The 27,959-nt window shown below is 40.3% G+C and overlaps 1 protein-coding gene across 1 annotated transcript; it reads right to left on the bottom strand.

The window, feature by feature from the left end:
- Positions 1-1,365: 1,365 nt before the first annotated feature.
- On the bottom strand, positions 1,366-27,959 carry LOC117990302 (OTU domain-containing protein 7B-like). Its single transcript, XM_034977764.2, has 10 exons — positions 27,765-27,959; positions 17,111-17,163; positions 11,362-11,493; positions 10,498-10,648; positions 8,285-8,535; positions 7,524-7,768; positions 5,082-5,287; positions 4,010-4,255; positions 3,141-3,335; positions 1,366-2,548 (listed from the first exon to the last, which is right to left on the bottom strand). The coding sequence occupies exons 2-10, from the start codon at positions 17,151-17,153 to the stop codon at positions 2,254-2,256; spliced, it is 1,764 nt and encodes a 587-aa protein (XP_034833655.1). The 5' UTR covers positions 17,154-17,163; positions 27,765-27,959; the 3' UTR covers positions 1,366-2,253.

The raw sequence follows: 27,959 nt of genomic DNA, 5'->3' as shown, positions 1-27,959 counted from the left end.
TGTGACCACCATATATCTCAACCAGTCACCAATTAAAGTAGTTTTTAGGGTTCCGTACCCAAAGGGTAAAAACGGAGCCCTATTAATATCACTCTGCTGTCTGTCTGTCTGTCCGGGTGTCACAGGACGAAATGAGATACATACCTGAAACTTTGGTATTAAGTATAGTGCAAATCTGTAATCCATCTCAGCAATTTAGTTTTTAACAAAATGTTTTAAATTACTAAAAATGTCGTCCCATATCACCGTGCACAAAATTTTGAACACAAGTATTTCCTGGTGTTGTTTTCACTTAACCTTAATAAGTTATTAATTTACTTTAAGTACCCTTTATTTTTATCGTAGCTAATTAATTCCTAATTATAATTCCGTTACGAAGCTCGGCCACTTGGCTAATCTAATACAGTACAGTAAAATTCACAAATACCATAACATTACTCTCGAAGTCGTGCCGTATTTTAAGTGCTTAGGCTCACGCAAACGGGCCACTCGCCAGAGCCAGGCATGCCATCCGTCTTTCCTTAATTTGCTTAAAAGATAAACAAATCGCAGAAACCTCGGAGAAACGCGTAAGTGACGCGATTCGCCGGCGCATACACCTTCTGGAGTTAGTTTTTTTACTCGTATCATGATTTCTTTAATATCACTTTAATATCACTTGCTTTATGCTTTAACTCTGACGTTGGGTTTCGACGCTCGAATTTTAGCAACGTGAAATGTAAAAATCTCATCTCAAACCACACAGAATTATTTTTTACCTGAATTCTGACTGTATGAATATTTTTTGTCTATTTGACAAATGGACAGAAAAAAAACGTTTACAATGTAAAAACGTCCAAGTTAACAAAAATGTTACAGTTCGTAATAATACTTTTAAGTAGCTATACCTATATTATTATTAAGTAACTCTTAACGTACTATTAATACGGTAGTTTATATTAAAAATAACCTGCATCTAGTTAACAATTAATATCATAAATTCTCATGATTTATTCAAGTAGAGGTTTTAGTTTCAACTTTCAAGGTTCAATTTATAGCTTTTAGTAGAAATATTTAGTAATAAATTATAAAATCTAAGTGTAAATACCAATCAAGTAAATTTTATAAACTACTAAACTTTTAAGTTAAGATGTGTGTGCATTAAAATAATTTCTTGGTGCTGTCAAAACCCTTGTCTACGGCTCAGGTTTATAACTTTCCTCTTGATTAACACACTAGTGTCATAAAATACTATTTTGATATGTGAGTAGGTTTACAAGTATCACTCTAAAGTCTGAAAAGATATAAATTGGAACCTTCGATTATAAGAAAAAGAATTTCTGTATAATCTGTTAATATCTGTTATAATCTGTTGTTGTGTAAATATATAATTAAGTATTATGTAACATCAATTAAAATTACATACAATGATTAGATACTTTGTATTATTGTAACTACTTTGTTTTAGTTGGGGAGTATTCTTATCTTACTCTAAGACTCAAAAAATATGTTGCCATTTTGTATGTGACAGTTTTGATTTAATAAAAACCTGGTAAATTAAGAGTGGAAACACAGCAGAGTTAAGCGCCGAATTTAATTATTTCACCTAAATTTCTGATCAGTTAATACTATTTTGTATTTTACTTTTTACACCGGAAAAAGAATTATTTTAGCAAGATTTTAAAAACCTATATCCACGCGATCGAAGTCGCGGACATCACCTAGTCATACATACATTCTTCCCAAAACTTTTAGTCTGTTTCACAACCGGAAAATAAACTTTATCTGACGAATAAAGACGTTTCCGTACTGGGAATCTTTCATTCATCGGATAAAATTTATTTGGTGGATTGTGAAACAAGCCCTTATTAATATAAATATAAAATATTAAAACCATTGAAATATAAATATAAATATTAAAACCACTTTCACCGAAAAGTATGTACCCAAATTATTCTACGCTGAAAGCTAAAGGGAGAATTGAAAAATGAACACCAACACCAATACAACAACCACCAACAACATCGACAACGGTGACCGGAGAGGAACAAAGCCTCTTTGCCTTTGATACCTCATTACTAGTGTCCAAAACAGGGTTAGAAAGTTTTTGTGGGATCTTATCACTTATCAGTAATCATCAGTACTATAACTAGCCTTCGGTTTTGCTAGCTTTCTAATTACACCCTATACAATGTTTTTTTTATACCAAAACTATCACAAACAAAAACCATTTAAAAAAGCCTAACGATTCCTAATACAAAAATGGAAGCACACTCACTGCAGTTTCGCGCATCGTGAACAGTAGTCGTTATTCGCCGGACTCCCGTAGTACATACACAAGGGGGCTCGACAGGGCTTAGGAGACGGCGGGCGGTCATCGTAGAAGGTCGACTTTGAAAGGTACAAGGTTCGATCCTGTGCGGGTTTCACGGACCGCGTGGTTAATGTTCGGGCGACCTCGTGCGCCGCTCGGTCCGCTTCGGCGTAGAATTGGGACCGCCCCGTACCGTATCTTGGTTGGGATGGTACGGACTGGTTTTGTTCTTTGCGGTTTTTTTCTGCTGTGTAACTGAAAAGATGATAAAAATATTTTACTATTTTTTTTATTCGTACTACTTTTTTAATGTACCTATAGTATGAATATTCATTCTGACAGACATTCTAAAGACCGATTTTTGCCGATTTTTAAGGTTCCGTACCTCAAGAGGAAAAAGGATCACTTTGTTGTCTGTCTTCTTATTTACTTCCCATTGACCTAGAATCATGAAATTTGGCAGGTAGATAGATCTTATAGCACAAGTGAAGGAAAAATCTGAAAACCGTGATTTTGTGTTTACATTACAAAAAAAATTAAAATGTATTCATGAACTAATATTTATAATTTAATTTTCAAAGTATGATAACTTACTATATCAAGTGGGGTATCATATGAAAGGGATTACACCTGTAGATTCTAAAACAAATTTTTATTTATTTTTACGCATAATCGTTTTTTGATTTATCGTGCAAAATGTCGGAAAAATAAGACAGTAGTACAGAACCCTCGGTGCGCGAGACTGAATTTGTCATTTGGCCGGTTTTTTCAATAATTTTGACAACCTAAAAATCCAAACCAAACTGGCCCTCGTCGGGGTTGTGACTGCTGCTCTTGTTACTCTTACCCGCACCACGCCTCGTTGAGGTAGTTCTTGACCATCTCCTCCTGCACGGGCGCCCTGGCCGCCAGCACTCTGCAGCACAGCACCTCGCACGTCGACTGCCGCCGCGACAAGCCTTCTTCAGGATTGCTCTGGCTGCCACTCTTGCCCAGCTTGGTTAACGAGCCGAAGTTCTTCTTTAACTTGCTACTCATCGACCTAAAACATACAAAACTGTTTTTAAGCCACACAATCTCATTCAGTATGGTTCTCGAGGCCGCCCATGAAAACGCTAAGAGCCATTACGCCGACTAATCGGCGAGTGTGACAATCTGTAATTTATATAGCAGACTGATTTGGTCGAGATGTAGCGTTTTTATAGACACCATATTGCTAAATGACAATTTATTATTGGTGTCATTTCGGAAATGGCAATATGTAGTCAAGGCTAGGGTTGTAACAGTATGGGGTGCCAGCCAGGTAACCTCCCAGTCAGTGGCGTGCAGGTCATAGAGGCATAAATGCACTGCTTACCTCAGTTGTAATAGCTCAATGCATATTTTTCACTATGATCTGCCAGTAAACAGGTTCAGCACCTAACTAATGCCTACCCTGGCTTCAAATCCTGTGCACGCCACTGCTCCCAGTGTGCCTGGGTGCTGCTGGTCCCTTTCGGGCCGGTGCACGCCGGTAACATGGCTAATTATCTCTATTGTTGGCTATGACTAATGAGTTAATGACCTAGCAGGGGGGGGGGGGGGGGGGGTGGAGGGGTTTTCCTCCGCGTGTCCCTCCCAGCGATAAAAAAAGGGTTGTAACTGTACGTAAATGTGTGCGTTTGCGTAAGTAAATATACGTTCGTGCTTGTGCGTATGACTAGGAAAATTACCTACCTGCCGATACTTCCAAACTGCTTTGCCACGGAATTGAGTTGTTTTGAGCTCTTAGTAGACAGCGCATCAAGGGACCTCCTCAATTCTTCGGGCGGAGGACTTTGGGATAAGCATTCGACTCGTTCAAGGTCAAGGTAAGCGGCTAGCATGGAAGAGCGTTGGTATTCGTCCGGAAGGAGGTTGTTTATCGTTTTCTGGTCCGGTTCGACCTCCCATTTAAAGTCTTGGCCGGGGTCGACGTTGAACCTGAGAATAATTATGAAAAAGAATATTTTTTATTCAAATAGACTTTTGAAATTGAATCTTCAAATACATCTACCACTGGTTCAGAATGTTTTTCCTATGATAAAGTATTAATTACATATCAATGTGGCTAATTCTGTTGTATACAATTTCTAAACTAAAATGACAGGTCTAAATATACTACTATTCCTTTCATAACGCTCAACGCGAAAGGGATAGCACTAGATATAGACCTGTTAATTTTGAGATTGTGTACAACAGTCAAAAAATCTTTTTCATTTTTGTTTTTTCACTTCACAAAATCACTTAAACTTAGAACTATCAAAGCTGTTAAGCAACTCGTTCCCAAGCTATCTTATCATTTAACTAGCTTATGCTCGCGACTTCGCCCGCGTGGACTACACACATTTCAAACCTCTGTTTCACCCCCTTAGGGGTTGAATTTTCAAAAATCCTTTCTTAGCGGATGCCTACGTCATAATAGCTATCTGCATGCCAAATTTCAGCCCGATCCGTCTGGTAGTTGAGACTGTGCGTTGATAGATCAGCCAGTCAGTCAGTCAGTCAGTCAGTCAGTCAGTCAGTCACCTTTTCCTTTTATATATTTAGATATCTGCATGCCAAATTTCAGCCCGATCCGTCCGGTAGTTTGAGCTGTGCGTTGATAGATCAGTCAGTCAGTCAGTCAGTCACCTTTTCCTTTTATATATTTAGATATCTGCATGCTAAATTTCAGCCCTATCCGTCCGGTAGTTTGAGCTGTGCGTTGATAGATCAGGCAGTCAGTCAGTCACCATTTCCTTTTATATATTTAGACTATGAAACTTACCGTATAGGCATAGGATTCCCAGCCTGATCTTCTAAAGGTACTCTAGCCCCATCAGTGGGCAAAGGTTCGCAAGGCACTAAGGCTGAGAAATGTCCAGCATCATAAGCCAGTAGGATAGGAGCTTTGCTGCACACTTCAGGTTCAAGCTCGAGGGGTAGGTAGATCCCGCCGAATGGGATCGGTGCGACGGGGTCGCCGCGAAAATCCTGGAATATAAGGTAGTAAGTGTGAGCTAATTTCGTTAAACAGAGTCCAATAACAAAGTATTCAAGAGAAATATGAATCGGAGGCATGAGCGAGGAAAGGGGAGACCTACAAGTCTGGCACATTTTTTTAAATAGCGCGATCACACATAATACCTGCTTTAATCAATAGCTGGGATCAAATTAATGTATGGAAGAAAATCTTTTATTGTCACATTTCCGAGATAAAAGCATTCAAAGTTGTACATATTGTGGCTAAAATTGTTGTACCGATGACGCTACCAGTATAATTTTGATAGCTTATATCTCGGAAACGTGACATGGAAGATTTTGTCTTATACAATACATGTTTGTTTGATGCCAGCTATTGATTAGTACAGGTTTTATGTGTGGTCGCTACTTTCGAAAAAAACAAAAATGGAGGACAACTAGGTAGGGCAAAATCTTCAAAGCCCTTTGTCTATACTGGTCTAATCAGGGTGTGCGCGGCGAGCGACAATTTCAAGCGAGTCGCTGGGAGTTGCTGGCGAAAGCGGCATAAGATAGTATATTATTGTGATGACCCTTCTTCTTCTTCTTTCTTCTTTGGAGCTATACAGGTCCTTGCTATCCCTGAATCACTGCGACCGTCTCCGATCTATTGTGTTAGCCTCCACTTCATACTTCCTTATCAAATCCTGTGGCCGCCAGATACAGCAGCACCTTCTTGACTGGAATTGAAGTAACATCCTCCGGATAAATGATGTGTCTCCCTAGGTGGACGCTACGTTTGTGCATCAGAGCAGGGCAGAAGCAGATAATGTGCATCGGAGTCTCGGGAGACTCGTGGCACAGCCTGCAGATGTCCGAGCCCTGGAGCTTAAGGTTATACATATGCCTTTTCAGGCCACAGTGACCCGTTAAAGCTCGCACCAGGATGCACATGTTACTTCTGTTAAGCGACAGCACCTCAGATACTACCTTCTTGCTGAAGGATTTAACCAGCGCTTTCGAGTGGTTTAACCCTGGCAAGTTTCTCCAGCGGTTGAGTGTGTCATAGTAGCAATAGGTTAGAAGGGTGAGTTGAACCAGGCTTTTAGGTATACCGCAGACAGGCTCTGGGCCTATCTGACGTGCCTTTGCGCCTGATGACCCTTACGATACGATCCGATCCGTAATAGTTGCTCAGAAAAACTAGTGTCATTCCCGCTCCCACTCCACTACCTATAGAGCTAATTACAACACTCACCCTCAAGGCTACATCAGCGAACACGATGACGGGTCGCCGCATGACATGTGCCAGCGCGAACACGTGCAACTGTTCCAGCCCCGCGTAGTGCGGCGCCGCACTCGGGGCCGGCCGCGGTCGAGGCTCCGCCGACGCAGCTCTAGACGGCGTCGTGCCATTCCCGTTCCCACTCCGCTACCTATGGAGCTAGTTACAACACTCACCCTCAAGGCTACATCAGCGAACACGATGACGGGTCGCCTCATGACATGTGCCAGCGCGAACACGTGCAACTGTTCCAGCCCCGCGTAGTGCGGCGCCGCACTCGGGGCCGGCCGCGGTCGAGGCTCCGCCGACGCAGCTCTGACGGCGTCGTGCCATTCCCGTTCCCACTCCGCTACCTATGGAGCTAGTTACAACACTCACCCTCAAGGCTACATCAGCGAACACGATGACGGGTCGCCGCATGACATGTGCCAGCGCGAACACGTGCAACTGTTCCAGCCCCGCGTAGTGCGGCGCCGCACTCGGGGCCGGCCGCGGTCGAGGCTCCGCCGACGCAGCTCTGACGGCGTCGTGCCATTCCCGTTCCCACTCCGCTACCTATAGAGCTAATTACAACACTCACCCTCAAGGCTACATCAGCAAACACGATGACGGGTCGCCGCATGACATGTGCCAGCGCGAACACGTGCAACTGTTCCAGCCCCGCGTAGTGCGGCGCCGCACTCGGGGCCGGCCGCGGTCGAGGCTCCGCCGACGCAGCTCTGACGGCGTCGTGCCATTCCCGTTCCCACTCCGCTACCTATAGAGCTAATTACAACACTCACCCTCAAGGCTACATCAGCAAACACGATGACGGGTCGCCGCATGACATGTGCCAGCGCGAACACGTGCAACTGTTCCAGCCCCGCGTAGTGCGGCGCCGCACTCGGGGCCGGCCGCGGTCGAGGCTCCGCCGACGCAGCTCTGACGGCGTCGTGCCATTCCCGTTCCCACTCCGCTACCTATAGAGCTAATTACAACACTCACCCTCAAGGCTACATCAGCAAACACGATGACGGGTCGCCGCATGACATGTGCCAGCGCGAACACGTGCAACTGTTCCAGCCCCGCGTAGTGCGGCGCCGCACTCGGGGCCGGCCGCGGTCGAGGCTCCGCCGACGCAGCTCTGACGGCGTCGTGCCATTCCCGTTCCCACTCCGACTCCGACGGCGTCAGGCCGGCTGATTTCAGCGAGAGGCTCTCTGACCAACGCCAGCGGCGTTTTATAGCTTCTGAAAAAAATCATTGTCTGTCATTTGACTGCACTGTTCGTTTCGTCTCATTAATTTGTTCTGCCATTTATTATTCAGAAAATAGTATGTACATTTATTCAGAAAATAGTATGTACATTTATTCAGAAAGATACTTTTTATAGCTATAAGTGTTTTAAAAAAATCAAAATATATTCGCTCTTAAATCGATGCTGATGCTGAACGGCGTTCAGCTGTTGCAGCTGTTACGACGGTTTTAATAAATAGCTACCCTTACTAAAGTCTATTTCATTCATCTGAAAATATTTGCCTATAGTATGCGACAGGTTGAAATGGCAATCGGGGAGGGAACGCCCCGCATACCTACACAGCCCCCACGCTAATCCGGTGCGGGCGAGCGCGGGTGACGTGCGGGTGTTCGAGGCGTCTCCCCCCCTCATACCCCGATTGCCATCGAGGCCTTTTGCTCAATCTGTCGCGGACTATGTGTTTTAGAAAAAACAACGTGTATGTAAAGTTTGTGACGAGAAAACTCACTTGTCAGCATATCGCCTTCTTCTCCAGACAGCAGCGCTTGCACCTTCGTCCTCAACGCCAGCAGTCTATCATGGAAGCCATACGCGGCCAGCGACGCCGCGTGAGGCAAGCAGTTGCCGTCGCCAGAGGTCGCCAGGGGAAGCAGACGAGGCGCTCCTGGCACGCGACCTTGACGCCACCAGTTTAGTATTCCAGCTGATTCTAAGGTTACTAATGTGGCTGTTTCGAGGAGGTCTTTTTCGAGGAATATCCTAGGGACAAAGAAAAATAACTTATCACACTAATCTTCTTCTTCTTCTAAATATATAAAAGGAAAAGGTGACTGACTGACTGACTGATGTATCAACGCACAGCTAAAACTACTGGACGGATCGGGCTGAAATTTGGCATGCAGAAAGCTATTATGACGTAGACATCCGCTAAGAAAGTATTTTTGAAAATTCAACCCCAATAGGGGTTTGTTTGTGTAGTCCACGCGGACGAAGTCGCGAGCATAAGCTAGTAATATTATACAGGCGATAATGTGTGTGTGCGTGTGTGTGTGTGTGTGTGTACACGCGCACGAAGTAGCGGCCATAAACTAGTTGGTGATAAATCTTAAGTAATACACGAAGCCTCACGAAGCATAGTTGAGATAGAGAGCATAGAGTGCAGTGTTGCCAAACGCCCTACTTGTTTCCCTCTTCTGTGAGTGGCATAAATATGAAACTTGAGCTGGCAAATTATAAACCAAAAGTCATCTTCACATTGTAAAATATTATTTATTATGGTCAAATGTTTAACTTTCTACATAAATTACAAATGTTCCTTTGTTATGTTTGTCATGTACACATGCTTTTGTATCTTTGTGACAAGTTGTCACTTGTTATTGTTAAGCGCACGCAACGGTTGTAAGAAATTAATGATGTGTCTCTAAGGTCTCCAACATTGTAAAGGCATTAGAGCAAATATTTCCCCTGTAAGTAACAAATTTCAAAACTATTTTATCCTATAAATACTAATATTATAAATGCAAAAGTGTGTCTGTCTGTCTGGTAGCATTTCATGGCCCAACAGTTCAACCGATTTTGATGAAATTTGGCACAGAGTTAACTTACATCCCGGGGAAGGACATGGCTACTTTTTATCACGGAAAATTAAATAGTTCCCATGGGATTTTCAAAAAACCTAAATTCACGCGGACGAAGTCGTGGGCATCATCTAGTATATGATAAAACTTACATTCAATTAATATTGTTTCTTAATCTTGGACGGTTAATTTCAGAGAACACTTCATCAATAGAAACTTAAGTTACAGCCATTGCAAAGTGTTTCTCCAAAATGAAGTTTTTGAAATAACACGTCGTAGTGGCAAACAGGCGATTTGTAACCTTTCAAGACATTTTACCTCAATTTTTCCCACGAATTTTGGCAACCAAGAATACCCAAAAACTAAACGATTCAATCATTAAAATGTTATAACTCATAAGGTTTGAATATGAATTCCGGTGCAAGTTTTCAGGTGCCACCCCTGCGCGTTTGGCAGTGTGCCGAGCTACGTGAGAGCGACGCAATGTCACGGCGACTGTTTAGGTGGGGCCAAGAAAAATCGTGGCTATAAATGACTTCACCCGAACTGTTGGTAATGTGTTTTTCTTTTGGACATGAGTGTTTTGCAGGAAGCAAATATGTTTTTTTTCAAAAGAGTCTCACTTTCTCCCCTTGGAGGGACTAACATAGCTGTATCTCATGAACCGTGATAGGTAGAGTTCAAATTTTCATAGAGTATGTATATTATATTATATGTATGCAGAGTATTGCTGCTATAAGAACAAGTAGTGAAAACTTCAAAATGGCCGCCATGCACATTAAAAAGTAGGTACATAGTCTATCACGCTGGCCAAGTCCGGTTCGACAGACTTCACACACCTGTAGAGCGCACTTTGACTTAGCTTAGACTTAAGATTGAGTTAAAACGAGACAGATTTATGTGAGAGGTATAACTCTGTCTCGTTTTAACTCTGTCTTAAGTCTAGTCTAAGTCAGAGTACGCTCTATAGATCTCGCCCTCAGGCTTGCAGGTTCCCTCACTATGTTTTCCTACACCCATAAAGCAAGTGACACTTAATTGCTTCAAACGCAAATAACTCCGAACGGTTAGGGGTACGTGACCGAGATCGAACTCCGGAACCCCGACTAGGAAGACCGGCGTCTTTACCCAAAAAAATACTCACCTAAAATCTGGCGGATAGACAGAGATATCCGGCAGTAGGAGTATGTGATCTGATGAGAGAGTGTTCGGTTCAGGTTCTGTGTTGCTGCGAAGCGCCCACACCAGGCCTTCGTTGTCTGTCGCCCGGGATATCCCTCTTGACAGTTTTCGACCTGGAATATGCATAATACCCATAAAATTGCGATTTGATAAGACACCACAGGGTACCTACATACAATTTTTTGTAGCAGAAATGCGAGACAGCTTAATATAGACACTTGATATATGCGTAATATACACGCCTAGATATACGCCCAAACGTTCTTACTGCGAACTAACACTAAAACCGTGAAAAGACCAAACTTTAAGACATCTAAAAGGCAGGGAAAATCGCTTCGGTAACACTTTTCTGCAAGATTTTTTTACAATTTATTTACTTTTTAAGTCAGCTAAGGAAAAATGGATTATTATTTATTATCAATTCAATAGCTGCCGGGCTAAATCTAAAGGGTTCACTGAAACGGCTCGTAAGTTTAAGCGCGGGTAGTGGGATGGTGACAGTTGGCGTAAAATTCAAGGAATTCAAGTCGCTATCACCAGTCTACAACAGTTAAGAGAACTTGTAACAAAACGCCGAGGCTTGTCACTGGCAGTCGTCAAATGTTCGTACATTTGACGCTAGCCTATGAATCGCCTATATTTCTTTGATTCTCGTCACCTCTAATATTTGACATATCCCTGATTCAGGATCAAACCGACAGCTCCCTCTAGTTCACTCTGCTGTCATCCTCCCGCAACCCTCACCCCACGAGCCATATCTCAGTTAAGCAGTACCGGGTACACCTATAATTTATTTAAGGTTGGATGAATAAGCAGAAAAACTCACATTCCGGTGCCGGTGTGAGGACTAAATTGGAAGGCGCGGAAAATGACATGTTCAAATCCAGGGTTCCCACAGAACGATCCTGAATCATATCGCCGCCCGCCCTCGGTCGTAACGACGTGCTGTGAACCCGATCTGTGAACAAAAAATATATATGATCACTTCCTTTCTCTTTGGTCTAAGCACATGTAACCATAGAAAGACAATGCACATTTTCTATGAAAATAAAAATATAAAATGTCGTAATGCAAACAGATGTTTACAGTCACAGCATGCCGGATGTAATAAAAAATAGACTTCTAACAGAAAGATATTAAAAGTATGAAATTCTGGTGGGAAATTACTAAAATGAGGGGTCAATGGTCTACGTTTAAACGTCATTGGTTAGACTACATTTATTTTTAGGTACTTAGACTTTGGTTGCAATTTTTAACTACCTAGCCTTTAATTCCTTCTAAATTAATGTCTTTCGGTAATTTCGGTAGATAGAACTTCTTTGTGCTCCGACGCTTTTAATATACGCGATTACCATCAGCATAGAAGGAATTACGACCATAAGAAATGGCCAAGAGCCATACCAAGTAATTTAGGGATATTTTAGGAATGTTACGCCCAAGCCACTTCTTCTTTATAATTAACTCCTTTTTTTCTTTTTTTTTTTTTTTCTTCTTATGCTAATGTATCGGGGGCTGAAAACCTGACCTCAAAAAAAACCCGATCTTAAAAAACACAAAAAGGTTTTAAAACTGAAACCAAAATATAATTCACATTTTTCCCAAAGCTTTAACGAATCATGGACTTTAATAATGTGCATTTTATTGTCGCCACTGTCTAAAGATATATTTAAAACTTAACGCGATGCGTTCTTCAAACATGACTGCAAAATATTATTATAGACGGGTGCTTGTGCCAAAACAGTCATCATCGTACTACATCGATAAATTGGAACGCATAATAACTCATACATATACAATTAACTGGGTAACCGAAATTTGCTTGTGGCTAAAAACGAATTTCCTAGAAAACGGAACTTTGAGCATTCGTTGTCATTGTATCAATTGAAGTCAACAGCTGGCCATTGGTCTATTGGAAGGATTTCCACAAAACAAAGTCCTGTGCTGGTAATTATTGTACAGCGACCAGCTTGTTCGCTTGACATCGTCAGTAGAACTCGAGCATTATAGGGTGCGTTCTCCGGTACGCCATTCCAGTACTTTCAGATAACGCTTAGCCAGGCAAATACAAAAAGTTTACGCACATTATACAAGTTTAATTAGGATTGGGTACTCATGCCAAAAATGTGATTACCGCCTTCCATGAACATTTGCTGCACCCGAGAAATCGCCAATGTGTTGATCCGGCCTTGAATAACCTCTATGTAGAAATCCAGTGGGAAAACCGCCGAAAGCAGTTGGTTCCACAACATGAATGATAGCGGGTAATCGAAGTATTTCCAAAATTAGTTATCCTCAAGTACAGGGGGTGATCCTTGCCCTAGAGCGCAGTGATCTGTGTCCTAGAGTGAAATTTTTGAAGATATTTTGAGGTCTCTCAGATAACCTCGAGTAATAATGAGTTTAGGTCAGAGTCACAGCATCATTTAATGTTTGTCACCTTATTGTCGAGTCAGATTCACGTTTTCGTTCCAATGTTAGACAATTGAAACAAAGCGCGCCCAGCAGCGTTGGTCAAAAAGCTAGTAACACAATATGATCATTCAACGAAAATCTTTTGTCCTTGTAACGCTCTCAAAACTACGTGAAAACAAAAATGTCTGGCCCGTTAAATTCAGGTTTAGTTTTCACGTGGTTTTCACCTTCTTCCTTCTCGTGTAGCTTGTTCATTGCTGAGGATCGTGGCTCTTTCCCACTAATACCCTCTTTATGATGTTCTTTCAACGCAACCGGTTTTCCACCCTGTGATAAGCACAGTAGATGCCAGAGTTAAGTGCTTCCTTCATCTGGTCCGTCCAGCGTCACGCGCTATTTCCGCGTGGCCTCTTTCCTTCAATCTTATTTGTGAGAATAGGCTTTTCTACGGTGGTCGCTCTTTCCTGGTAGAACTCGAGAGTTTTCACAAAAATATGGTTGACAGCCGAGTCACCTATCCTGAAGTAATACAATGGCCAAAGCCTTGATGCTTATACTGTACCATTAAAGTCATTTCGTGAGTATAAATAAATGTAATAAGAATCATAGTAGCTAAAAAATCTTAGAAAAATAAATCAATACCAGTTCTATCCAACGATATGGATCACAAGATTAAATGAATGGTGTAAACACACGCAAAGACCCAAGTTAATTAGTCAACAGACTTTCCTTCTGCATAAAAATAAGCAAGTATAAAACCTTGTGAAAGCTCTGGAAAACTATACCTACTGCTTTTAAGTGAATACGCTGAATATACCTTTTGCAAATCTTGTAATCTAAATATATAAAACGAAAAGGTGACTGACTTCTAGGAAGGTGGTGGATCTATCAACGCACAGCTCAAACTTCTGAACGGATCGGGCTGAAATTTGGCATGCAGATAGCTATTATGACGTAGGCATCCACTAAGAAAGGATTTTTGAAAATTCAACCCCTAAGGGGTTAAAATAGGGGTTCGAAATTTGTATAGTCCACATAAGCTAGTTGGTATACAAAATAGAAGAGAACACTGTAGATAATTTAATATTCTATGTCTATGGAACACAGATTCTAGAAAATGGCGTCTATATGTTTAAACTAGATGCTACAAGCGGTAAGTATGTACAGGAGAATCCTTTGATAGAAGACAATGGACGCAACGGGGCGAGGGCAGGATGCATTGAGCGCGGCGTGGACGTCAATGGAGTGTCGTACGCTCCAATAGTTCTGCGTAATGTCTGCTTGTTTTGCATAACTATTTCCCATGATTTTACATTTTCTTATTTAATTATTTATTCAGATACAAGTTAGCCTTTGGCTGCAATCTCACCTGGTGGTAAGTGACGAGGCAGTCAGATGGAAGCTGGCTAACCTGGAAGGGGTATGGCAGTTTTTAATAAACCCATGCCCCTTTGGTTTCTACACGGCATACCGGAACGCTAAATCGCTTGGCGGCACGGCTTTACCGGTTGGGTGGTGACTTGCCATGGCTGAAGCCTCCCACCAAACCAGAAATTTAGAAATTACAAAATTCCAAATCTCTGCCAGGAATCGAACCTGGGGCCTCCCACTAATAAGACTACTGCGCTTACCAGTGCCAGGGAGGTCATTTCATGGAAAACATCGTATCTGTTATACGGAGGAGGGTGACGGCTGTACCCAGATCCAACCAACATCTTACTAATAAACTACTACAACCAAACCAGAAGAAACTTAGGACAATTGTTGGCACGATAACAGGAGCGCCCTCTATAGTCTATGCAGAGCATGCATGGAGAGTGACAAGACGCCGGAACACGTACTGCTCAATGCCTACATTGGCTCCCCAGCAACACTCCCCGAAGTCCGTGCCAACCTGGGTAGCCTGCTAGGATTTTGGAGTGAGCTCGGCTGGCTGGAGTGACCCAGCGGAGAGCCGCACCAGAGGTCTCACGTACAATGGACGGCTAAGTTTACGTACGGAAAAAAAAACAAGGAAGAAAAGAAAAGAACTATTTCCCATAATTTTCCTAAGATTATACATATCTCACACCCGGCTTTACTCACGTGTTTAGTCGTGTCTCAACCGCGACGCGTGCGCGAACTGAGTCCCTGTGAAAAAGGACCCCGGATGGGTTCAAAACTAGTCGGGCTAGCGTCGACTAAACTAGTGAGTAAAGCCGGGTGTGAGATATGTATTGTATAATGGAAATCACTCACGATAGTTTAAACGCAAAAATTTCCTAAGATTCTCAATGTCATGGAAAAATCGTACTTGTCATACAGATAAGCAAGCCTCTTCAACAAAGCCTTAAGATGGCGGTTTTGTCGAAAGCTTTCTCATTATGCGCGTCGTATTACTGTATACTTTGTGTCCTTATCCAGCCTTTGAAGTTCATAAGTAGCCAAATGAAAGCTTCTTGAGATGTTCGTTCGTCCGTGGCGTTTCGCTTTGAGATGCTTTTAAGTAAAATTCGTTTATATGTTTTTTAACATTTTGACCTTGACCATCAAAGACATTTTGAAGATGCTATGATGTTGGCAAAATGCGCTGACATGACATGGATTAAAGATGCTATAGCTACATAGCTACTCTATCTACTCAATATACATGTTCTCGATAACTCAAATTATTGACTCAAGAGGCCATATCGGGCCAAATATTTTCCAATTTAACGAAGAAAAATTTACAAAAGGCTTAGAACAAAAAGCTCCTAGTTATGTGGTCTTACGCTAAAAGTTTAAATGAGGGGATCGTCTGGCTCTTATTTAGCCAGTCCACCCTCATGAAGGCAGTATAAAGTTCTACTGAAAAGCAACCACCAACCATATACACACATAATATAACAAATTCGATGTGGCCTCGAAGGGAAATGTCCAGGTATTAGGAGGATAGGAAGAACAAATAGATCTGCCCATCCTCATAAATTTTCTATTATTCCAAACACACTACTGCAACCAGTAAAAAAAACATCTGTGGTAAACGTTTGGTAAAAAAACGAGTTTCTGGGAGCCGCCAAACTTTGTTCTACAGTGATCCATACAAGAGTCATATGTCCACCAGTGGACGTTTATCAATTGAAACGACGACAACGGGGATTTGTCTGACTCACTTTGCGGTTTAATTATACATATCATCGTGACATAAAACAGAGTTGCGCGGGACGTGACTCGGATAGATATATTTGAGGGATCGTGTATTCTTACTTCATATTTAGGACAGAGTGTTGTGGGCGAAACATGGTAAAAGTAGGATATGTGTCGGTTATTTTAAGAGTTTACGGATAACAGAATTTCGACAACGACTTTCTGTGCTAATTCCCGCTCTACCAAGTACAAGTATCATCATTATGATACTTGTACTTTAATTTCCCGTACCTATACTTCGTCCGCGTGGAATTACTCGTAGGTTATTAAATATCTTTGATTTTCCGGAATAAAGAGTTGCCTATGTCAATTTTTGGGTCGCAAGCTACCAAAGGACGTAAGCTGCACTCATATAAATCGGTTAAACGGATGGGCCTTTAAGAATCCCGTGGAAACTCTTTGAGAATCAAAGATTGAAATCCGGGGTAAAAAGTAGCCTATTTCCGTCCCGTAAAAAGCTAGCAGACAGACATTTTAGTATGAATTAACGTAAAGTTTCTTATTACTTTGGGCATATAGTACGCGACAGATCGAGATAGCAATCGGGGTGGGGACACCCCGCACACCCGCGCTAACCCGGTGCAGGTGACGTGCGGGTGTGCGGGGCGTCCCCACCCCGATTGCCACCTCGACCTGTCGTGCACTATACTATGGCATGTAAAACTGCCGTTTTACGTATTTACACACTTTAGTTACAGTAACACAGTATGCACAGTGTAAACAATTCAAACACGGTAACATATTTTAAAAATGTAACAAGGTCCGAAGCGACTTGTCGCCGTTGCAAAGTTAATGAATGTAGCGAAGGTTGCAAGGCTTGGTGGGATTTCAGCCTCGTATGTTTCGAGATCAATTTCCTTTAGATTTACATTTATATGTGCTTTCCATATATAACTTTATCAGCGACTAGCGACCCGCCCTGGCCTCACACGGGTAGCTTATTACAATTTTCGTAGTGATTAAATTAATTTATAATAATTATTTTTAAAGTAACTTACCATCTGTCCGATTTTCAGTAATAGGGTTAGCTTCCATCACCATGGCTCTAGCCCTGGAACAATAAAACAATAATTAAGTAAATCTGTAGTCTGTATAATACCTAAGGAATTCTTGGTTTGGCTACGTAGTGCTATTGTATATTCTGTGGTTTGGCCATAATCTCAATAGTTCAATGGCTCATAGGGGTGCGACGGAATAATTGTTATACCCATGCCAAATTACAGATTTCTAGCACTAATATAGTCTCTGAGATTAACCGAGGACGGACGGACGGACATGGCGAAACTATAAGGGTTCCTTGTTTACTACGGAACCCTAAAAAGCAATTTAAAATTACTTAATAAAGATATGATCCGAATTCCGAACCACTACAATGGGGCAAGCTGCCCAGAATACCTACTGGCAGTGTTTTCTAGACAGGCTGATTTACTGGCCAAGGTAACCGACAACCTTCTCGTCACTTATTGAGCCACTTCAGAAGAATCGTGAGAATGGTTTTAAACTAGCAAGTATGTGGAATCCAGTGGTAGAATTATGCAAACCAAGACGGAAAGTTAAAAGTGACGTTGTGAATGTATTTCTCCGGACAGCTCGTGAAGTTCCAGCGAAAAGAACAAGAAAGAGGGTAGTTCGCTATTGCCCTTGACAGCTCGAACTTCATCTCTCGCAGCAACTCAGTCTCGACGTAACTACGTCCCGTGCAATTGGGTTGAAATATCGACAAATAAAAACGCCAAATTATTCGTGGTATGTACCCGTTATCTACATTAAAATATGTCGTTAAACCACGAAATAAGCTTAAAATCGTTAGTTTAAAATTAATATTTTACAAAAAAAATCTAAGCGGAAATGCACCAGACCTTGCTTACGAGGCTTATTTATGCACCGCTGCATCAGAGGTCGTCAAACTACTAGATTTCCAATGTTTACTACAACCGCTGCCAAAACGGAGCATGACGAATGAAAGCAAGAAATAAACGTATGCATAGGTGACACGTACACACCTACACGAGAACTAAAATAGCCCTTCACATCTAATAATACGGTAGCTTGTGAACCTTATTACTTTTTTAGCTCTTCTTGGAAGAAGTAAGTAGGTACATTGACATAGTTAACAGAAGCTAAGAATAAGAACTGAGGAGCTGGCGAGCAAAACGGTGTCCAGTACGCGGCCGAAAGTAATGTACAACGGCCTTTAGAATGACATTTCGGCTTGTTGTCTCTGTCACTCATACCTATATATGACGTTTTGTCGGTCTCAACGACAGGGACAACGCATTAAGCTTCTGATCAGAATACTGTTTAAATCCGGATGTTATTGGCCCACTGCAGACAAATAAATAAGCAAAACGGCCTAAAATTGTGCTAAAATTGGAGTCCAAAGTTCATGATATCGATCAAAACGGTAAACGTAGTAAAGTAAAGTTTCAACAGCTTTCATTCAGTTATTGGTATACCTCTAAAAAATTCAATCAGGCCGCAACAGAGCAACGCGACGGATCAACGTAATTTTTTGCATGAACATAGTTAAATCTCTGAAAAGTGATATGAATATAGACTTCTTTTTATGCTGGAAAATCAAACAGTTCCCACGGAATTTTTAAAATCTAAATCCTCACGGATGTAGTCGCAGACATCATCAGCCAGCTATCCATAACTGACAAATTTAATGCTACATAGTATAAACAAAGTAGCTTATCCCGCCGTCTATCTGTCCATTTGTACGCTTAGGTCTTTTAAACTACGGAACGGATTCTACTGCGGTTTTCATCAATTAGATAGAGTGATTCAAGAGGAAGGTCTATACGTATAGTTTAATAATGTTTTGTGTTAATTTGTTGAAATAAGACGATAGTTGTTCAAGATGGAAGAAATCACGCCGACTGAGAGCTTCTTCTTCTTCCTTACCTTATCCCACGCTACGTGGGGTCGGCACAACATGTCTTCTTCTTCCACTCATTCCTGTCATTCGTCAACGTATTATCCACTTCTTTTTCACGCATATCCTCTTTCACGCAATCCATCCACCTTTTCTTTGGTCTCCTCTCCTCTTTTTTCCTTCCACATGCATACTTAACATTCTTCTAGTGACATGGCTTTCTTCCCTCCGCATTATATGCCCATACCATGCCAGCCTATTACCCCTCATCTTTTCTACCACTGGCGCTACTTTCAAACTACCATATATTCATATTCATTTCTTATCTTATCCATCCCGCCGACTGAGAGCATTCATCGAAAATGCTGTCTTATTCGTCTTATCTACATATCACCCGTACGAAGCTGGGGCGGGTCGCTAGTACACAATATTCGTATTCATGAATGATCACAGTTATGTAAATCCTTTTAAGGTGACATCACATGCGCGCGAACAAATAAGGCGAGCAATTTATTTGACTGTGGGCGGAACTGCGCCGTATATTATGGAACTGGATCAGATTTTAATGGGTATTACTGAGCATGGAAATAGGTAGGTTCCTATTTATACATGGGGGCTACTAACGCCTGAACTTTGCTTCTGGCGGCTATAATTTCAAGCTCAATGATTGAAGGTAAGGGGTGGACTGAAATCTGAAAGGCAGATTCATATTCCACACGAGTAAGTTTACTATTGTCGTATCGTAGGTCAGTCGCATCTGAGACCCGGGAACCCCTACAGAATCACTTTGTTGTCTGTGTCTGTCGGTCTGTCAAGAAACCTACAGGGTACTTCCTGTTGACCTAGAATCATATGGCAGGTAGGTAGGTCTTATAGCAGACATTCGGGGAAAAATCTGAAAACCGTGAATTTCTGGTTACATCACACAAAAAAAATTAAATTGTGGTCATGAACTAATAATAGGTATATTTCAATTTTCGAAGTAAGATACCTACCTATTTCAAGTGGGGTATCATATGAAAGTTCTTCACCTGTACATTCTAAAACAGATTTTTATTTATTTTTATGCCTCATAGTTTTTGAATTATCGTGCAAAATGTCGAAAAAATACGACTGTAGTACCGGGACCTTCGTTGCGCGAGCCTGACTCGCACTTGGCCATACCATTCTTATAAGAAATAACGTTTTTTATTTTGAAATTTTTATTATTTGTTGTTTGTGTACGAGATACAATACAGCCCGTCGACAGATAGACGGGCAGACAGACGAACAGCAGATGCTTAGTAATAGGGTCCCGTTGGCACCCTTCAGGTACGGAACCCTAAAAACTTAAGATATTAAGGTGCTAATCAGGCAAAGAATGCATTCTAATAATGTAACAAAAATTGGCCTTGAAGATGACTATAAACAATGTCGGTCAACCCCAGAACAAAAAGCAGTGAAACAAAATGCCTTATTGTCTCACGCCGACGAAGTCACGGACATCCAGTATCCACTATACTAGCGGCACGCTATGATGGCCGGTTTGACACATTACAATAGTGATGTGGAATGTCAATTTATTCTCGAACAAAAAACAATTAAGTTTTGTTTTTGTACCTGATTAAATAGGTTTAATAAAACAAAAATGTATATGTTTATTTAATTTATTTGAACGAACTGAATATTTGAACGAAAATGAATATACATACTTTATATGCACACAAGAAACATATGAATACAAAAGATACCGAAAAAGGTGCCACAAAAGGCCATAATTAATCAGATTCGTCCATACTACTATTTTCACTGTCGTCACTGCTATCATCACATACATTAATAATTATATGTTCGTTTTCTATAATATTATCTATTTTCACATCTCTTTCATAATCTTCCCTTATTAATTTAACAGTTCTATTCACAACCTTTTCCCAGTCTCCTTTAGTCACATGTTCACAAGCTTCTTCTAATAATTTTAGCATTTTTTTTGTGGTAAATGGGGGTTCTGTATTGTGTCTTGCAGCATATCCCTTAATTTGAGCCCACACCAACTCAATCGCATTATACTCACAATGGTAAGGCGGTAACCGTATAACTCTGTGCCCATGTTCTAATGCTATTTCGTCAATGACGTATCGGATCTTGGTTGGTTTGTTTTCTTTTAAAAGACGTACTAATTCCGCTTTTAACATATTCATGTTTGCATCTACGCCATTTTTACGAAGCCATGCGACGATATCAGCTTTCTTTTGGGATTGGGCAGGTGGCTTGTCAATTTGCATCGAGTGGTATGGGGCGTTGTCCATAATTATAATAGATGGTTCAGGGAGGCTACACAACATTGAGGTAAACCATTCAGTAAACTTTTCTCCATTCATGTCTTCATGATAGTCTCCAGTGGTTTTTGACGCAAAAGCCATGAGAGAACCTTCGACAAACCCGTTGATGGTTCCGGCGTGACAAATTATAAGTCGCGATCCTTTTCCTACAGGAACTTTGGAAGTAGATGCTGCTGTGTCATCGTTCCAAGAACGGCCTACAGTATGGTTAGCATTAAGCCATGTTTCATCCAAGAACACAACATTTTGCCAATTTTTGATTTCTTTCACTTGCCGTAAAAAAGTATACCTTGCCATCGCTATATCAAATCTTTCCATCAATATTTTGCGTTTGTTACATTTTTTGTATCGAAATCCAATGGTCTTCAAAATCTTCGTTAAAGAACTTTCCCCACCGAAGAATAATCCAGCTTCCTTCAGTGAATGCACCAACTTTTTTCTTGTTGGATACTCCTTCTGTAAATAGTAGCCGTAAACATGTCTTCGGATAGCATCGGCATCAAAGCTATCGATGCCTACGACTGGTTTTGCTCGTTTTCTCTTTTTTGGTGTGTGAAGTTTATTTTCTTCTGTGCCAGTCTCGCCATATTTTTTTTTAGTTATCCGTCTAACAGTTCGTTGTCCAATATTAAGCGCATCAGCTACGCGTTCAACCACTGACGTTATAGGTAAAATTGGCCCTCCATTTTGAGCTTCACGATCGAAATAGTTACGAAGGCGTATTAGGAACTCACGTGTCTGACTATTTAGAACAGTTCTCTGCGTACGTTCGGTCATATCGACGAAATCCACAACAAAGGGCTTGAACAGAGTCCAAATTAACGAGCAAGGGTCAACAGTAATGCAGTATCAATATTTGAAATCCAAAGCCAGGTCAAAACTATATCACAATCGCATTGCACTGACAGTTTATACTTTTCGAAGCAACGTCAATTCGAAACTGCTTTGTTTTGCATTGAGCATTGACGCGAGTTTGCCGGAGGTAGTAGTTGTGCTAGCCAGCGATCCTATGTGACGATCGTATTAGATTCCATTTTTAAAAATTTATTGATATTTTTTTGCGATTTCAGAGGTTTGTCCACATAGTGAAAATTGTTCATATTCACAAGTACATTCACCCCTTAAATGGTGCAAACTGATTTTTCTACACTTGTATACATTTAAGAAATCAATTTAATAAATAAATTTTGAGTCCTAAACCTAAAACTACATTCGATAAAATTTATGAATCTCTGCACATCACTATCGTCAATAAAGTAATACAATTATTTCCTTCAAAGTCGTTATCAATTAATACGGAACTTCATGAGCGGACAAACGTCAAACCGGCCATCATAGCGTGCCGCTAGTTTAGTTGATCGATACTTCACGGAGTATAACCTTCGTCTTCCCCGAGTGTAATATTTAGGCCAAGGTTTTCGTCGTTTACTGTTTATCGTCGCGTCGTATCAAGTACTCCAACGACGAGCTGTCCTATAGAAGCCTTATTAGGCTTTTGTAATGGCCGTAAGCTGATTACCCTATAATTTTACTTCCTTATCCATTATATACCACTTAATCCATACTAATATTATAAATGCGAAAGTGTGTCTGTCTGTCTGTCTGCTAGCTTTTCACGGCCCAACCGTTCAACCGATTTTGAAGAAATTTGGTACAGAGTTAGCTTAAATCCCGGGGAACACAATAGGCTACTTTTTATCCCGGAAAATTAAAGAGTTCCCACGGGATTTGTAAAAACCTAATTCAAAGTGTACGAAGTCGCGGGCATCAGCTAGTTAGTAATAATTACTTTTACTACATTACTTTTAGACCGTATAGCCGTGATAGCCTAGTGGTTAATAGTCTTCCTCCTAATCGGGAAGTCAGGGTTCGATTCCGGGCTAACAATTACTTTAATATCACTTTCTTTAGAATGAAGGAAAACATCGCGTGAAACCTGCATGCGTGAGAGTTCTCCATAATGATCTCAAAGTTGTGTATATCCGCATGCAGTTGGCTTGCGTGGTAGACTGTGGCCAAAACCCTTCTCTCACTGAGTCCTCTTACAGGTCTCCTACCCGTGCTCTGTAGTGAGCCAGCGATGAAGATGATGATTGCTTTAGACATGAAACATTGTAAGTACAATGTAAGAGGATTGAGGAGGGCGATGATCATTGCCATCTCAATCCTACCTCCTCACCTATGAACTGGAGTTCATAGGTGTACCTAATAACCTATACCTACTTCTACAGGATCATCGATCTTATTCGTTACTGTGAACATACCTAAGCTTTGTTTCCTAAATAATGTTTATTTATTTATTTTACTGTTTGCAACTGCAACAAGTCTGAAGCATAGAAACTACCCGATTGTCCTTTGTTCTAACTGAATTATAAAATTTATTCATTTTGTGTTCAATAATTTAGGAGACCGAAACTGCGCACATTTATTATTGTAAAAACAAGTTTGTCAAAGAATCCGGAAGAATACCTGTGAGTTTTATAAAGCGTCGAAACTCGAGGTCATGTTTGGTTGAGGTAAGTAAAGTCATACTCGTGAGCGTAATAGTAGCAGAGTTTGAATAGGAAGTCTATTCAATACTGAGATTCTTTGTCGATTTCGAAATGCGTATCCACTGTTCCGGTGTATAGAAATTTTGTGGAACAAGGATTACTGGGATCTGTATTCAAACTTTTAGAGACTTCTAGAGTGCGTTTTCTACTCCCGAGGTGTGATTTTGAGTTCCGTACATCAAAAGGAAAAAACCGGCCAAGTGCGAGTCAGGCTCGCGCAATGAGGGTTCCGTACTACAGTCGTATTTTTTCGACATTTTGCACGATAATTCAAAAACTATGATGCATAAAAATAAATAAAAATCTGTTTTAGAATGTACAGGTGAAGACCTTTCATATGATTCCCCACTTGATAAAGTCACTTCGAAAGTTGAAAATACTAATTATTAGTTCATGACCACAATTTAATTTTTTTTGTGTGATCTAACCCTAAATTCAGGGTTTTCAGATTTTTCCCCAAATGTCAGCTATAAGATCTACCTACCTGCCAAATTTCATGATTCTAGGTCAACGGGAAGTATCCTGTAGGTTTCTTGACAAACAGACGGACAACAAAGTGATCCTATAAGGGTTCCGTTTTTCCTTTTGAGGTACGGAACCCTAAAAAGGAACCTTATAGGAACTCTCGTTGTCTGTCTGTCGAGTCTGTCAAGAGCCAGGTAGACTGTTTTCTGACTAGTTTCAACATATATCTACCTAAGTGTACACATACTACTACAAATAGAACTGATAAGGCATACCTACTCTGCATCTGCTATGTACATTTTTGATTATACCTAAGGTGATTCAGTTACATTAATTGCTAATCAGTCAAGCTGCAAACGCAATGTTTATTATTGTTTTGGTTAGGTTAGGTTTTGTTTGGTTATTAATATGTTAACGGTTACAGTATTGGTATCTCTAGGTTTTTTTTTTATTCAGATACAAGTTAGCCCTTGACTGCAATCTCACCTGGTGGTAAGTGATGATGGAGTCTAAGATGATAGCGGGCTAACCTGGAAGGGGTATGACAGTTTTTATTAAACCCATACCCCTTTGGTTTCTACACGGCATCGTACCGGAACGCTAAATCGCTTGGCGGCACGGCTTTGCCGGTAGGGTGGTAACTAGCCACGGCCGAAGCCTCTCACCAGACCAGACCAGAAATTTAGAAAATTATAAAATTCCAAATCCCTGCCAGGAATCGAACCCGGGCCCTCCCACTATTAAGACCACAGCTCCTATACCTATTAGGGTTAATAGCTGTTATAAATAATGCTGTTTGGCTTACTACATTGGTAGGTATATATCATCGTGCATTCCTGTCATTCACCTCAGAGAAAGTTGAATCGATTTCACATGGTCAGTAATCGTTGTACATATCTAATATCTAGATGGAGTCATGATGGAACTTCAAAAGCTAGTTTTTACGAAACTTGTACCTATATTATGTAAGTACTGGTTTAAGATAGCAAAGACAAGGAATCTCTACTATTGAGAAAATCTAGTGTGTCTGTATGTTGATTGCAATGCAAGAATCACTCGCTTGATTCAAACAAAATATTTGCAGGTCAAAGGTACGCAACATACACGTACAAGTGAGGCTAAGGTGAGCCGTTTTTGAAAACAACTCCGATTTATTTACATAGGTGATATGGCAGCGGCGTATAGCAACGCACAACAGACGGAAACGTTTAAGTGCGGAAACCAACCCAAAGCGAAGAAGAAGATGGCAGCGGCGGTTCAAAGCAGCGCTTGCCTTTTTAGTTACCATTTCTATTGTATGTTAACGCAAATAAAGTTGAGTTTAAGTAAGAAGTTATCAAAACAGATGGTGCGCCTTGGCTCCATTCCACTCTGTATTGTATTGTGCTTTTGGATAAAACTTATCATCTACTCATTCTATTATACTTAATATTTTTTAGGGTTCCATACCTCAAAAGGAAAAACGGAACCCATATAGGATCACTTTGTTGTCTGTCTGTCTGTCAAGAAACCTACAGGATACTTCCCGCTGACCTAGAATCATGAAATTTGGCAGGTAGGTAGATTTTATAGCTGACATTTGGGGAAAAATCTGAAAACAATGAAATTAGGGTTAGATCACACAAAAAAAATTAAATTGTGGTCATGAACTAATAATTAGTATTTTCAATTTTCTAAGTAAGATAACTATACCAAGTGGGGTATCAAATGAAAGGTCTTCATCTGTGCATTCTAAAACAGATTTTTATTTATTTTTATGTATCACAGTTTTTGAATTATCCTGCATAATGTCGAAAAAATACGACTGTAGTATGAAACCCTCATTGCGCGAGCCTGACTCGCACTTGGCCGGTTTTAACAGCTATGAATGACTATAGCTTAAAGAAGCAGTTAATTTGTTTCTATGCATTTTCGGTATCTTCCATGTTTTGTTTATATAATTTCAACCATTATATATTAAAGCAAATAAAATTTAGTTTCAGTAGTTATCAAAACAGATGGTGCACCTCTCTCTATTCTACTCTGTAGGTATATTTTGCAGCTTTGGATAAAACTTAAAATGATTTAATTTAATGTTATTTGTAAAAAAATACAATGGTGTCATTTTATTAACAGCTAAGAATTATTATTATGACTAATATAGAACTTAATTCCTTTCTATGAAGACTTATCATTGACTGATAACATCTTGTTGTCTATTTGTCCCTACTAACTAGTCAGTTATCAATCGCTCTTCAGGTATCCTTATCATCCACATAAAACATACTGTTAACTTGATTGCAGTTAAAAAATCTACTGTCACTACCCATATTATAAATGGGAAAGTGTATTTGTTTGTTAGTTTGTTGGTTTGTCCTTCAATTACGTTGCAACGGAGCAACAGATCAACGTGATTTTTTGCTATAGACCTGGAGAGTGACATAGGCTACTTTTTATTTCGGAAAATCAAAGAGTTCCCATAGGATTTTTAAAACCTCAATCCCTGTGACTTCGTCCACATGGACTGCACAAATTTCAAACCCCTATTTTACTCCCTTACGGGTTGAATTTTCAAAAATCATTTCTTAGCTACTTTATAATTGCTATCTGCTGCCAAATTACAGCCCAATCCGTCCAGTAGTTTGAGCTGTGCATTGATGGACCAGTAAGTCAGTCAGTCAGTCAGTCAGCTTTTCCTTTTTTATATATTTATAGAGCCAATAGAACTTAAGCACAGGATTTCAGGTGCATTTTGAGGTTCTGTAAATAAAGGATGCCAACGGGACCCTATTACTAAGCCTCTGCTGTATGTACATCTGTCCGTTCGTTTGTTTGTCCGTCCGTCTGTCTGCATGACTGTCAACGGGCTGTATCTAATGAACCGTAACAGGTAGAGAGTTAAAAATTTCAAAGTGTGTGACCACAACGCGTTATGGACTGTTCTTTCGCTCAATGAGCGATTTTGATCTTTGAGCGTAACATAATAAGTATACCTACCTATAATAATTAAAATGTGATGTGAAAAGCTAAGTCTTTGTTTTGTTTTTTATAACACAAAAACAGAATTTCAATCTACATAATTAAATTTTAGCAATGAAGACTTAGGAAGTTATCATATAAGGAAAAACAAACGTTTTAACCGTGTATAATAGAATAAAATAAAATAAAGAATCTGTAAGTACTAATTAAAAATTCGTTTTACGTGTGTGAATTTAATGAAGAAGTGAGTAAATTTAAAACGTATTGTAAAGTGGCCGAGATTTTAATGATGACACTATTAGCGCTCAAGGTTATACGGAACTGAATTTCATGGACGTTTCCTCGTGTTAATTAGAAAGTTTTACGTTAAAACACTAACTAAAACAAAAATCTATTCACATTAATGCTGTAATACAATTTGGTAACCGATATAACAAGCAGGTGTTAAAAATATTGTGCGTAACAAATAATTATTTACCTTTGAGGGCTTGAATGATCCGTTTCAGGGACTTATTATCCATAAAACACCTTAACACACTTTGAAAACGATACACTTGTTGTAAATAATGCAAATCACTTGTTTTATTTACAATTTAACAATATTTACAAATAGACCACTTTCTACACAGCGAAGCACTTGTGAAAAACCATAGACTAAATTGTAAGGAAGTTA

The sequence above is a fragment of the Maniola hyperantus genome, chromosome 17 (assembly GCF_902806685.2).
Source record: "Maniola hyperantus chromosome 17, iAphHyp1.2, whole genome shotgun sequence".
NCBI lineage: Eukaryota > Metazoa > Arthropoda > Insecta > Lepidoptera > Nymphalidae > Maniola > Maniola hyperantus.
Note: the sequence above shows the minus strand (reverse complement) of the source record. Positions and strands in the feature narration are given on the sequence as shown.